Below are 14,307 nucleotides of genomic sequence, written 5' to 3'. Positions count from 1 at the left end.
CTAGGGAAAGAAGGCACAGCTGAAGTCACTACGGAACCCATCTCCCTGCTGTGTGGGTAGCTTAGAGATAATGGTTAGGGCACTTCCCCACCTGTCATGTGTGTCACTGAGGCTAGCTTCATCCAGGATAAACAGCTCCTTCAACTCGCCCAGAGAGAAGTGGCGCTCTACATCCTGCTCCTCGTCCACCACACAGCTGCTCAGTGCCTTCTTGTGGCTCTGACGCTGGAAGATCTTCTCCTCAATGGTCCCTGCCTGGGGAAGAGCGGGTGCGGAATGTCAACGGATACAGTGCTTAGCCATCCCCATAAAAAGGGAGCAGGAAAACCAAAGGGGTGAAACACAGCTACCCGAGAAGGGGATATGAATAAAAAGTATGAGTCCCAGAGCATTATCTCTACTCAGCTGAGGCCCATTTTCCCAGTCTGTCTCCTGAGAACATGACATGAATAGTCATGTAGACCCAGGCTATTTTCCATACTAATGAAGGGTCCCGGGGCCTGGCTAAATCCCTTTAGGGTGAACTGAGGTTTGTCTGCTGCAGCTTCAGATTTCCATACCAAGCCCAACTCTAATTCATTCAATAAATATCATTTGGGTATCTATTCTATTTCAGACCCTGTGCTGACATTAGGATACAAAGAAGAATCATATATATCCCCTATCCTTGAGCTCCTAGAATAGTGAGAAAGACAAACATTTAAAGAGTTGATACAATGACAGAAATCTGTACAGGATAACTGGGAGTCCATACGGATGGTAGAGTAGAACAGTATTGAAAACTTGAAACTCTATCCTTGAGCTCAATCTTGAAAATGAATAGATGGTTTGTAAGAAAAGATACAAAGAAAGGCATTCCCAGCATAAGAACAAAGGAATACTACTGGCCTATTGGAGGACTGTGAGGAGTTCAGGCTAACTAGAGGTTGGTGGGAGTATAGTAAGAGCTGAGACTGGGAAGTCAGCAGAGGCCACATTAAAGAACCTTGGGGACAGGCATGGTGGCTCATGCCTGTAATCCCAGCACTTTGGGAGGCCGAGGCAGGCAGATCACAAGGTCAGGAGTTCGAGACCAGCCTGGCCAACATGGCGAAACCCCCTCTCTACTAAAAATACAAAAATTAGCCACATGTGGTGGTAGGCACCTGTAATCCCAGCTACTCGGGAGAAGCAAGAGAATCGCTTGAACCCAGGAGGCAGAGGTTGCAGTGAGCCGAGATTGTGCCATTGCACTCCAGCCTGGGCGACAAGAGCAAGACTCCATCTCAAAAAAAAAAAGAACCTTGGATGCCATGCTGAAGGCCTTAATCTTGTCTTCGAAGGAATGAAAAGTAAAATCTGAATTTTTGGAAAGTTCCTTCTGGAAGCAGTATGTGAACAATGGGTTGGGATAAGACAGAAGTAAACAATTAGGAAGCTGCTACAATATCCAAGTGACAGATGACCATGACCTCCGAAGGGCTTGGAGAGCAGGGTTAGATTAAGGAAATTTCAAGAAGGTAAAAATCAGTGAAAACTGGTAGGAATCTGGTTGTTAGGAGAAAAGAATAGTCCGATAAGATTATTCCAAGTTTTGGGTTGGGTGGATAATGGAGCCATTAAGAACAACATTCAGAAAGGGCGCCAGGTGTGGTGGCTCATGCTGTTAATCCCAGCACTTGGGAAGGCCAAGGTGGGAGGATCGCTTGAGTCCAGATGTTCGAGACCAGCCTAGGCAACATAGCAGGACCCCTTCTCTACAAAAAATAAAGAAAAAAGTTATCCGGGTATGGTGGCACACACCTGTAGCCCCAGCTACTTCAGGGGGTTGAGGTGGGAGATTGAAGCTGTAGTGGGCCATGATCGTGCCACTGTACTCCAGCTTAGGCAACAGAAAGAAACTGTCTCAAAATCAATCAATTAATCAGAAGGGGAATGAGTTTAGTCATGATACTTCTAAAGTGCTCATTAAAAATCTAAGTGGAAATGTAGATTAAGTGACGGAAATAAAAAAATTTTTTTTTTTATCCTGTCACCCAGGATAGAGTGGCACAATCCTAGCTCACTATAGCCTCAAACTCCTGGCCTCAAGTGATCCTCCTGCACCCAGCCTAGAAGAGCATTTTTAAAGGGATGATTAGTCACAGTGTGAGATACACAAAGAGGAAAAATCAATAGTCTCCTGTTTTGGCAATTAGGAAGTCAGTAGTGTATTTAAAGGTAGGTTCAGTGGTATAAGGAGTCTGATGAGTAAGTAGAAAGAAGATGAGTTAGGCAGGAAATTTGAGAGAAATGGTAGATGCTTGAAATGGTTGAAGGAAATGAGATATGGCCCACCTCAAAAAGAGAACATGAATTTGTGGTAGTACCAACCTGTAAATGCAATGTAGCTGGTGTAGAAGCTGAAAACAGCTCAAATAATCCAACTGGAATGGGTATTGGGAAAAGAGTAGCTGAAAGGATGCACAATGAAGACTGGGCTAAATAAACAAGGAAGTCAAGCCAGATGAGTGGGAGGGTGGGAAGGGGAGAGGCTACAGGAACATTAGGCTGAAGCAGATACAGCAGGTATGTGAAAGCTAGGAGGACAAGAAGTGAGAGTAGAATGACAATTATTAAGGTTTTAGGTTCTAACAAGTTCCACAGTGTGACCTTAGGAATAGTTAAGATGAAGGGGGATTGAGATGAGGTCAAGAAAACATGAAGGCCAGAGTGCTGGATAACCGCATGGTCCTTGAGGTCAGCCAGTATGATTGCTGGCTTTGGGAAAGAAATGAAGGCTGAGCTAGTGTCCAAAGTCATCAATGAATTAGGAAGTAGGAATATAGCAGAGGATAGAGGACTGCAGCAAGGAAGAAAAGAGGGTAGTCAAGTCCAACGACGTAAGCTGCAAGAGAGGAACTATGGGATGGATGGTCTGAAGGTGATAATTGATAACTTGGAGAATGCAAATAGGACAGGGGATGAGAGAAGACTACAAGGCTGGTGACACAGCAGAAATCATGTATGGGGGAAGCAGGTGTCCTGTGAAAAGGATGTACTGAACAAGTGTTCAGATGGCACAGTAAGAATGGTTTGAGGGAACGGGATGGAGAGAAGGGGAGGAAGAACAGAAGAATAAAGGACTCACTTCTGGGCCCATAGCTTGGCTACTGCTAGAGACAGAAAGGCCAAAGAGAGGCACTAAGAAACAAGATGGTCCTGAAGGTCTCGTTCCATAACCCACCCCCACTATGACTACTATCACCATCCTTACAGACAGCAGGCGGTAGATATAGCAAGTCTTCTTTTGACCATCTCGCCAGACTCGGGCCATGGCTTGTTCATCATTGGCTGGGTTCCAGTCGGGGTCAAACATGACCAGCCGGTTAGCCCCAATAAGATTGAGGCCACAGCCCCCAGCTTTGCTGCTCAGCATGAAGACAAAGTCAGGGCTCTGGAAAGAGAAGAAACAGGAGAAAAGGAACCTCTTATAGCCTAAACTGGGATCCTGCTCAGCCCAACCAGCTCCTCTCTCATGCCTCTATACTACTCAGTACCAATTGTGAAAGCCACCAGTTTATCCGCTCACCAGCCAATTTCTCAACGCACAAAGTCAGTTCCCAGCCCAGCCATCACCAACCAGCCAAATCCTACCATATCCACTAGGGGAAGAAGAAAAAAAAAATCAAGGTAACCCCTTATAGCTTCTCCATCAATCCTTAATTCTGATGATACTGCATTGGTGGTGTGGGGACAGGGGATGTGCATTTACCGATGGACTATTGAAGCGTTCTACAACCTTGGCTCGCTTCTTAATGGACATCGTGCCATCCAGGCGGACATATAAGTACCTGAAGGGGGATTTGAGACCCAAGAAAATAGAGCTTCAGTGATTGGGGAAAAAAAATTTAAAAATAAAAACTTTTTTAAAAAGACCCAAGAAAGCAGAGTGAGAGCTACTGAAGGGATTGAAATAACCATGCTTGAGGCCCTAAGCTCCCAAAGGCAGGGGCAGGGAGCTAGAGGCCAAGACTCTGTCCTAAAGGCATACCTGAAGGACTAGGGGATCTTCTACTTGGAGATAGAGCTGGGGCCATCACAGCAATAAGGGAAGATATCTTTAGGGAAAGCATTTATGTGCCCAGATCTTGGCCCACATCCACAAATCAGAACTAGAGGGGCAGTAGGGGAGGGGTACATCCCCTTTGGCATCCTGGTTAGGCTCTTCCCTACCTTCGGGCCCGGCACAGCTTCTCAAAGAGATCCAAAGTCTGGGTGTAATTTGACACCAGCACTACTTTGTCACTGCTACAGCTTCGGGTCACCGCCAGAATGTAATCCAGGACCAGCATCTTACCTGGGAAGAGCAGCAACCAGCAATCCCCTACTGGCTATCCCAATGGCCCAGGCACTCTTGATATCCTGCCTTGAAACAGGACAGCCCTAGCACAAAGACAATCTCCCACCCTCCTCCTAGAGAAGCCCACATACTGGTAGGAAAAGGGTCACCTGACAGCTGGGGCTCCAGGGCCTTTGAGCTATAACCAGGAGGGAAGAGGTCCAAGGCACCCACAAAGCCATCCTCCTCTTCCACACACTTATCATGGATTAGAGCTGGATCTGGGAGAAAACAAAACAAAACCCAGCTACTTTGTTTTCTGAACAGTGTTCACTAGAACTCCCTCTAGAAGCCTAGCCCAGAAGGCCTTCCTCAATATCAGACTTGCTTGATCTTCATCCTACCAAATTCCAACAGGATACAGTCGGTGCCATCTGGGACAATGGATGGACAATCTCACTCACTAATGTGTTCTCCCAACAAGAAGGGAGCTATAACAGAGCAGGCAAGGTTTCTTTGTTATTTTTCCTCCTGCCCAACATTGTATATGAGCATGTGTACATGCAAGCACTCACAAACACAGTCGACATATCCCAGGTCATCAAGCATGGACTGGACAGAAGATGAGTTCAATTTTCCAAAGCAAAGGGTCTGGTAAACAGAGTCCACAATGCAGGGTTCGTGCTTTGGGTAGGGTTGGAATCACATGTGGCCTCTATGAGGATGACTCTGGACAAGTTTTAGTGAGGGTTGCCGGGCCACTACAGGAACCTACCCTCCCTTGCTCACTCTCACAGAGGACACCAGGACACAAGCTCAACTCACGATTACAAAGCTTCTTTAGCGAGGTGATGGAAGAAAGGGAAGACACACTCATCTTGCCCTCACGCAATTCTTCTGCTGGTTTGGCTTGTCTCAGAAACCTCTTGTATAACTCAGTCTGAAGGGGTGTCAGCCTAAAAAAGGCAGCTGGGTCAGTGGAAAAAGCTAGACCACCCTCCTGTCCTCTGAGAGCACCTTGAGAGTCCAGCCATGCTTCAGGAGCTAGGCTTTGACCCACTCACTCCAGATCTTTCAGTTGAGTTCAGTACCTACAACAAACGACCTGCTCAATCTTCACAGGCAGATATTTAGAAAGGATATCAGAAGTCCTCCGTATCAGGCATCTAGAGAAAACAGGGTAAAAAGGCAAGAGGCTGGTAAAATTGCCATGCTAACTACGGGAATAAAAGCTACCACCCAAAGGACCAAGACTAGCCCTCTTTTACAGTATCAAATGTCAGAGACTGGTCAGGCGCAGTAGCTAACACCTGTAATCCCAGCACTTTGGGAAGCCGAGGCGGAGGATCACCTGAGGTCAGGAGTTCGAGACCAGCCTGGCCAAAATGGAGAAACCCTTTCTCTACTAAAAATATGAAAATTAACCAAATGTGGCGGCAGGCGCCTGTAAACCCAGCTACTCAGGAGGCTGAGGCAGGAGAATTGCTTGAACCCAGGGGGTGGAGGTTGCAGTGAGTCAAGATCACCCCATCGCACTCCAGCCTGGGCAACAAGAGCAAGACTCCGTCTCAAAAAAAAAAAAGTGTCAGAGACTCATCAGACCTATGTCAAACACATCTGTATCAGGGTCTCAGTTATGGGAACAGAGACCTTCCAAACATTCTAGCTTAGACAGGCAGCACTTTCTCTTCCCCTTCAACACGCTGCCTAGTCTTCAAGAGAAGACTGAGGCTTCCCATTGAGACAGGAGCTCTAACAGGAAAAGCAAGCTGTAAATTACTGAGTCCTTAGGGGAGTTTCCGCTTGCATTTGTCCAAATGCCCGCTGCTACATGGCTAAATGGAATTAAGCATAGACCTCCTGGGAAGACCAGGAAGGATAGGGATCAGGCACCTAAGAAGCAGATCTTAAGAAAACACCAATTCTTCCTGCCATCTAATTTTTTTTTTTTTTTTTTTTTTTTTGAGACGGAGTCTTGCTCTGTCACCCAGGCTGGAGTTGCAGTGGCGCATCTCAGCTCACTCCAACCTCCGCCTCCCAGGTTCAAGCGATTCTCCTGCCTCTCCCTCCAGAGTAGCTGGGACTACAGGTGCACCCCACCACACCCGGCTAATTTTTGTATTTCCCCATGTTGGCCAGGCTAGTCTCGAACTCCTTACCTCAAGTGATCCACCTGCCTCAGCTTCCCAAAGTGGTGGGATTATAGGCATGAGCCACCACACCCGGCCTGCCATCTAAAATTGGTAGGGAGAGGTAGCCAGGTAGCCAGGCAGTTGTTGGGAAGGGCAGGAGGACTCTTTAGAATGTAACCTATTAAGTGCATACCACCTCTGGACAAAGGAGTCCAGAATGTGCCTACCCCCTGGGTTATGTAAGTCCCATGAAAAAGTAAGTCCTCTTAGCCTGGGAGCTACAAACCCCTTTCAGATCTTCTCCTACCTGTCACAGAATGACTATGGGGCCTGGGAAGAGAAACCTAATGCTTCAGGTCTGAGACAAACTGACAGAAAGCTTTGGAAATACTAGTAATGCTTCAAAGTATACTTTGCTCAAGAAGTCCAGCAGCATCAGAGAAGAGCTTCCTCAGCAGGCTGATAAACAGACCAAAACCAGACCAGAGCCCAGGCTAGAAAGAAAGCAGGAACTTCGCCTCCAAGACTCCTTTGTTTATTCAGTGGCCGTAGTTAGGACACAGATCCCACTCCCTTCCTAGAATCTTAGCCTTTGAGGGCTCTAGACAGGCAAAGCCCCCAAAGGACTGGCCATGGATGGTTTGGGAGGCAATTCTAATGACTTTGGTTGAGATCATTACCTATTCACAATACTGGTGAGCTCCCTCAGCCGCTCTTCTCCTAGCTTCCTGTCTGCCTCACTAGCAGCAGCATCTCGACCCTTCAAAATTGGCAATTCAAAATGCTTCTTGAATTCATGGGCAGTCCCTAAAAACAGGAGAGAAGGAAAACAGAAGAATGTGGAAAAGGAATGATTTTCCCACAGCTAGTGATGGCAGACTACCTTCTCACAAAACAGCCTTCCTACCAAGAACAAGGCTAAACAAAATATAGGCCAATTTCTGTTTAACAGATCAGAGAGGTATCAAAGCAGTGAAGACCTGAAAGGCCAAATAGTGAGATGATAGGTGAAAATCCAAATATATAATTACTTAGAGTAAACGTAAATGGACTGAATAGTCCACTAAAAAGACAAACATGGCCAGAGTGGATTTTTTTTTTTTTTTTTTCCCCTAAATTGGAGTCTTGCTCTGTCACCCAGGCTGGAGTGCAGTGGCACAATCTCGGCTCACTGCAACCTCTGCCTCCTGGGTTCAGGCAATTCTCCTGCCTCAGCCTCCCGAGTAGTTGGGATTACAGGCACCCACCTCCGTGCCTGGCTAATTTTTGTATTTCTAGTAGAGATGGGGTTTCACCATGTTGGTCAGGCTGGTCTTGAACTCCTGATCTCGTGATCCGCCCGCCTCAGCCTCCCAAAGTGCTGGGATTACAGGCGTGAGCCACTGTGCCCAGCCAATTTTTTTTTTTTTTTTTTTTTTTTTTTGAGACAGGTTCTCTCCCTGTCACCCAGGCTGGAATGCAATGGGGCAATCATGGCTCACCACAGCCTCAGCCTCCCAAGAAGCTGGGACTATAGGCGCATGCCACCACACTCAGCTAACTTTTGTATTTTTTTGTAGAGATGGAATTTTGCCATGTTGCCCAGGCTGGTCTTGAACTCCTGGGCTCCAGGTACCCTCCCGCCTTGGCCTCCCAAAGTGCTGGGATTACAGTTGTGAGCCGTCGCACCTGGCCACATTGAGAAAAATTAAAGATGACCTAAATAAGTTGAGAGAGCATATTAATATATTGGAAGGTTCCTTATTATAAAAATGAAAGATGTTTCAGAATTTATCTATGTTTCAATACAGCCCAGTTAAAATCCAGTTAGAGTTATTTTGGTGGGTATGGCAGGCAGTAGGGGTATAAATTGACAAGTTGATTCTGAAATTTACATGGGAATGCAAAGGGCCAAGAATATCTAGGACAATGTTAAGGAGTAAGAATATAGTTGGAGGCTGAGCAGATTGCTTGAGCTCAAGAGTTCAAGACCAGCCTGGACAACATGGCAAAACCCCACCTCTACCCAAAATACAAAAATTAGCCAGGCATGATGGTGTGTGTCTGTTGTCCCAGCTACTCAGGAGGCTGAGGTGGGAGGATCACTAGAGCCCGGAAGTTAAGGCTGCAGTGAGCCATGATCTCACCACTGCATTCCAGCCTGGGTGACAAAGCAAGACCCCGTGTCAAAATTTAATAAAAAAGAAGACTATAGATAGAATATTCACACTAATGAATATCAAGACTTATTAGGCCACAGTAAATAAAGCAGAGAAGTACTGGCACAAGGAGACAAACAGACCAGAGGAACAGAATAGAGTCCATAAATGGAGCAACACATATATGAACATTTGATTTATGAAGAAGGTAGCCCTGCAAAGCAATGGGGGAAAGAATGGTCTTTTCAATATATGATGCAGGGTGAACCAGATATCCAAACAGAAAAAGTTGGAAGCCAGGCATAGGGGCTCATGCCTGTAATTCCAGCAGTTTGAGAGGCTGATGCAAGAGAATCATTTGAACCCAGGAATTCAAGACCAGCCTGAGCAACATAGTGAGACCCCATCTCTATAAAAAATTTAAAAGTTAGCCAGTGGTGGTGGCATGTGCCTGTAGTCCCAGCTACTCAGGAAGCTGAGGTGGGAGGATTGCTTGAGCCCAGAAGTTGAGGGTGCAGTGAGCTATGATTGCAACACTGTACTCCAGCCTGGGCAACAGAGACTCTGTCTCAACAAACAAAACCAAACCAGTAGAATAAATTCTAGTGTATTCATAACATGGAATAGTATGCAATTATGAAAATGAACGAACTACTGCTACACATAATGTGGATAAACTTTATAAACATAATGTTGAACAAAAGAAACCAGATATAAAGGAAAACATACTATATGATTTCATTTATATAAATTCAAAAATAGGCAAAACCAACCTATAGTGTCAAGAAGGAGTTTACTGCTGGGGTGAAAGGAGAGGACAGTGATTAGAAAAGGGGCTGCCAAGTGAGTGTTAGTAATTAATCTGATGGTGGTTACACAAATGTGTTCACTTGGTCATAATCTTGCCACTCAGCAGGTTCTCTGCTTATTCTTGAGCACTGGCAAGTTGGGATGGTACTAACACACCCTTTCACAAATATATATGTGGTTGCCAGGGATTAGGGGAGGGAGGAATGAGGAGTTTTTATTATTATTATTATTATTTTAGAGACAGGGCCTTGCTTTGTTGCCCAGGCTAGAGTGCAATGGCATGATCACAGCCTCCTAAGTAGCTAGGACCAGCAGCACACACCACCACACCCAGCTAATTTTCTTATATTGTAGAGACGAGATCTCACTATGTTGCCCAGGCTGGTCGTGAACTGGCCTCAAGTGATCTTCCCACCCCAGCCTCTCAAAGCACTGGGAGGGAAGGGGAGAGGAGTTATTGGGTAGATTTTCAGTTTAGCAAATAGAAAAAAAAAAATCTGAAGATGGATGATGGTGATAGTTGCACAACATGAATGTACTTAATACCACTGAATTGTTACACTTAAAAATGGTTAAAATGATTTTTAAAAAACACACATCTGCCCAACACAGAGCTTGCTCTGAGGCCAAAGTTCTTGTAAGGGAGCTAGGATGTGAGAAGCAAAAATAATAATTCCACCCTCAGCTCGTCATAACACCACACCCTGTATAGCCCCTGCCACCTCTGCAATGGAAAAATGGCCAACATGGGCTTTGCTGAATTGCTCAGCAGATCCAAGGCCTCCCAATGGCTTTGCTACTCCCTGACAAGAGAAGCCTTCCTACAAGAGTGCCTAGTGACCCACATATAACTAGCATTCTCTTCTTTCTCTCCTCAGCTGGAGTTATACTCCCAAAGACTAGGCAGGGCTCCTCTCTGGTGTGGCAAACAAGGCTAGATTCTTACCTAGGATGCCGGAATTAACAAAATGTACCAAGCTGAAATACTCAAGCAGATCATTCTGGATGGGAGTTCCGGAGATGAGCACCCGCCGGCTGGTATTCAAGCTGTCCAGGGCTTGGTAAGTCTGATTCTCAGAGTTCTTGAGCCTGTGTCCCTACAAAAGAATCCTTATTCAGAGTGCAACGTGGCATTCTGTATACGGTAGCAAAGTCTCGTATAGACAGGAAAAGAGCACTCGAAAACATTCCGGGCCAGGTGCAGAGGCTCACGCCTGTAATCCCAGCACTTTGGGAGGCCGAGGCAGGCAGATCACTTGAGCCCAGGAATTCCAGACCAGCCTGGCCAACATGGTGAAACCCCATCTCTACAAAACGTACAAAAATGAGCTGGACATAGCAGCTTACACCCATAGCCCCAGCTACTTGGGAGGCTGAGGTGGGAGGATCGCTTGAGTCTGGGAGGTCGAAGCTTCAGTGAGCCATGAGTGCACTACAACCTGGGTGACATAGCGAGGAACTGTCTCAACAAAAAACAAAAACATTACAGGTTCTAGGGCCTTGGGAACTAGGCAGGGGGCAGCATAAGAGAGGGTTTACCCACTTGACTATGGAGAATGTTAGGCTCAAAAGACAGACCTCTCGTTTCCAGACCAGCGCTATACCCATAAAGCAGAGATTCCCTCTGTTCCTTTCCATCCCTTTCCCTGCCCCACCTCCAGAGCCTTGGCAGCCTACCTATACTCTTCAGAGATCATGTGGCCATATGACAAACCCATGCTTTCAGGGAGTCCTCCCTCTATATCAGCCTACCCAACTCAGAACCTTCTGAGCCAGACGCCTTCTGTATTAGACTCCGGGCCTTGTCTGGGCCATCAGTGTTAAAGGGACTTGGCCCAGGCTCCATGTCCCACCAGAATCCACACAGCTAGTAGAGCCACAGAGCTTCCCTCTGCTTCCCTTTACATCTCTTCCCCAATCCCTATTCTCCCTGTCCTGTCCTCCCATTCTCTCCACACCTCTACTACTTCTTTTAAGCCTTTTTCAAGAAAATCATAAAGGACCACCTTCCCTCTTTCTCCAAGAGCTACATGGGCAAGATCAGGCCGGTACCTTTTCTATATCCAGCCCCACACTGGGTAAGGCGCACAAAACTCAACCACTCAACCAAGAATCAGCAATCAGTGTTGCTCCCTTGAGTCAGGCTTTGACAAGGCAATTAAACACAGACCCAGCTGGGCGCGGTGGCTCACGCCTGTAATCCCAGCACTTTGGGAGGCCGAGGCGGGTGGATCACAAGGTCAGGAGATCGAGACCACAGTGAAACCCCGTCTCTACTAAAAATACAAAAACCTAGCCAGGCACAGTGGCGGGCGCCTGTAGTCCCAGCTACTCGGGAGGCTGAGGCAGGAGAATGGCGGGAACCCGGGAGGCGGAGCTTGCAGTGAGCCGAGATCACGCCACTGCACTCCAGCCTGGGCGACAGAGCGAGACTCCGTCTCAAAAAAAACAAACAAACAAAAAAAACAGACCCTTCACTGACTCTCCCATCTATAGCATCAAGTCCAAGCTCTTTAAGCTCACTAGCTTAGCATTCAAAGCCCTTCTCAATGAGACCCCAGTGAACTTCTATGACACTCTCCAAGCTTGTCACAGTCCAGGAAGCCTGACCTCTTCATCACTCCTAATGCTGGATTTCCTTATGTCTCTTTGCCCATGCCACCTCTCTGCCTAGAGCTCTTTTCCACAGGCAAGTTCCTCAGATGTCACCTCCTATGCAAAGCCTTCCTCAGTGACTCCAGGCTGCTTGTCTCTCTCACCTCTGTGCTCCTGTGGCACTATGTACATAATGGCTGCTACTATTTAGTGAACCTGTTTAATGTGGTAGGCATGGTACTAACTAAAAAATTTACCTGTATTCTGTTCTGTAATCCACACGAATGGAAATTGTATTATCCATTTTAGAGATGAAGAAACTAAGATTTAGAGAGGTAAACAGTTATCCAAAATCATGCCAGTAGAAAGTAGCAGAGCTGGAATTTGAACTCAGGACCTGTATGACTCAGAGTCTGGACACTGTACCACTCTGCCCTCATCCATAATATATGTACTAGAGTGCTAATCACCCTCCTGTACTTTATCTTCTCAACTAGGCAGAGACCAGGATTTCTTAAGGCAGAGACTATGTCAGATTCACCTGTATAATTTCAGTGTATAGGACAAAGCTCAATGAATGTTAGTTGAAGGAAAGAATGAAATAATGACCAATGTTGCTATTAAAGATTAAATAAACCAGCAGGACATGGTGGCTCATGCCTGTAATCCTAGCACTTTGGGAAGCGGAGGCAGGTGGATCACCTGAGGTCAGGAGTTCAAGTTCAGCCTGGCCAACATGGTGAAACCCTGTCTCTACTAAAAATACAAAAATTAGCTGGGTGTGGTGGCATGTGCCTGCCTCCCCAGTTTAAGCAATTCTTGCGCCTCAGCTTCCTGAGTAGCTTGTATTACAGGCATGTGCCACTATGCCGGGCTAACTTTTGTATTTTTAGTAGAAACAGGGTTTCACCATGTTGGCCAGGCTAGTCTTGAAATCCTGACCTCAAGTGATCCGCCCACCTCAGCCTTCTAAAGTCCTGGGATTACAGGTGTGAGCCAGTGTTTGGCCTAGAAATTTAATTAAAAAAAAAAAAATTATTAGAGGCTCCAAGTACTAGCCCTAAAAAAACGTTTAGACTTCTGAACTGAAGAGGGAAATGAGACTTGAAAGTCAGAGGAAATCATCCAACAGGTCCAGGGGAAATGAGCACCACCCATTAGATCTTCTAAACTGAAGCTCCCTGAGGGACAGCACTGTGAGATCTCCAGGGCCTGTCACACAAAAGGCACTTAATGAATGACCCAGCAAATGAAATGGGCTACCACACTATCCTGTCTCTGCAAAAGAGAAAGCCAACCCCAGTTCCCTATTGGATCAGTCACTAAGGATCCACATGGGTCTCGATGAGGAGCACAGGGACAACCCTTCCATACCCAAGGCAAGCTTCTTTCTGCACCAAGCATCCAAGGCTGAGGGCGACAGGAAAAAGAGCCATGACTTGGAATCTCACACCTGCATTCACATTCCAGCTTACTATGTACTCGCTGGGTGAACCTGGGCAAGTCAGCATGCACTTCCCTGAGTTTGTCTCCTAATCTTTAAGACTGAGATGATGATGAGGTCAATCCCGCTGCTATTTATACACTTGTACAAAGTGCTCCCAAATATCCTTTCTCTTGATCTGGATCATATCCCTTTCAAGTAGCCCCTGTGTCACCCACTCTACAGATGAAGAAACAATCTCAGAGCAGTCTCATCTGTGGAAAGTCACGCTTGTAAGTGGCAAAGCCAGAGCTGATTCCATGTCTTTTGATTGAGGATCAAAGATTTTGTACATAGAAGTTATTATGAAAAACTGTGTTCCAGAGAAATGCGTTAGCTGGGAGGAAGACGCTGTGGGAGCTGAGAACATGAAAGCATGGCACCTTCCCTATCCAGGGTCTGAACAGGACAAACCCTCTCCCCTCCTGGAGTAAGATGACTATCTTTTCAGGACTTTCGGTTTCTCAGATCCCTGACAGTCGACAAAATAAAAGGTAAACAAGTAGAAAGGTAAACAGCCAAGGGGCTGCAGTGTGATAAGAGGCAGCGTCATCCCTTGTGCCCTGCACAGAGTCAGCTCATAAAACAGGACAGAGTGGGGAAGAAAAAAACACTAAGGAGAAGAAAAAGGCTGGGCACAGTGGCTCAAACCTGTAATCCCGGCACTTTGGAAAGCCGAGGTCACAGATTACTTGGGGCCAGGAGTTCGAGACCAGCCTGGCCAACATGGTGAAACCCCATCTCTACTAAAAATACAAAAATTAGCCAGAGTGGTGGTGCACGCCTGTAATATCAGCTACTCAGGTGGCTGAGGCAGGATAATCACTTAAACCTGGGAGGTGGAGGTTG

General features: G+C 46.4%; 1 protein-coding gene across 2 annotated transcripts in view; it reads right to left on the bottom strand.

Moving 5' to 3' along the window:
- The window catches only part of RAD54L (RAD54 like), a 31,709-nt gene that overhangs the window by 402 nt on the left and 17,000 nt on the right, over nucleotides 1-14,307 (bottom strand). For both annotated transcript variants that reach the window (XM_031668211.1, XM_009207701.4), the window contains exons 9-17: nucleotides 10,327-10,477; nucleotides 7,113-7,239; nucleotides 5,392-5,466; nucleotides 5,126-5,256; nucleotides 4,471-4,581; nucleotides 4,195-4,318; nucleotides 3,734-3,812; nucleotides 3,236-3,415; nucleotides 92-255 (exon numbers count right to left, since the gene is read on the bottom strand). In XM_031668211.1, the coding sequence (XP_031524071.1) occupies nucleotides 92-255; nucleotides 3,236-3,415; nucleotides 3,734-3,812; nucleotides 4,195-4,318; nucleotides 4,471-4,581; nucleotides 5,126-5,256; nucleotides 5,392-5,466; nucleotides 7,113-7,239; nucleotides 10,327-10,477 (1,142 nt within the window). The remainder of the gene's footprint in view (nucleotides 1-91; nucleotides 256-3,235; nucleotides 3,416-3,733; nucleotides 3,813-4,194; nucleotides 4,319-4,470; nucleotides 4,582-5,125; nucleotides 5,257-5,391; nucleotides 5,467-7,112; nucleotides 7,240-10,326; nucleotides 10,478-14,307) is intronic.

Source organism: Papio anubis, chromosome 1 (assembly GCF_008728515.1).
Source record: "Papio anubis isolate 15944 chromosome 1, Panubis1.0, whole genome shotgun sequence".
NCBI lineage: Eukaryota > Metazoa > Chordata > Mammalia > Primates > Cercopithecidae > Papio > Papio anubis.
This window is presented reverse-complemented; position numbering and strand designations above follow the sequence as displayed.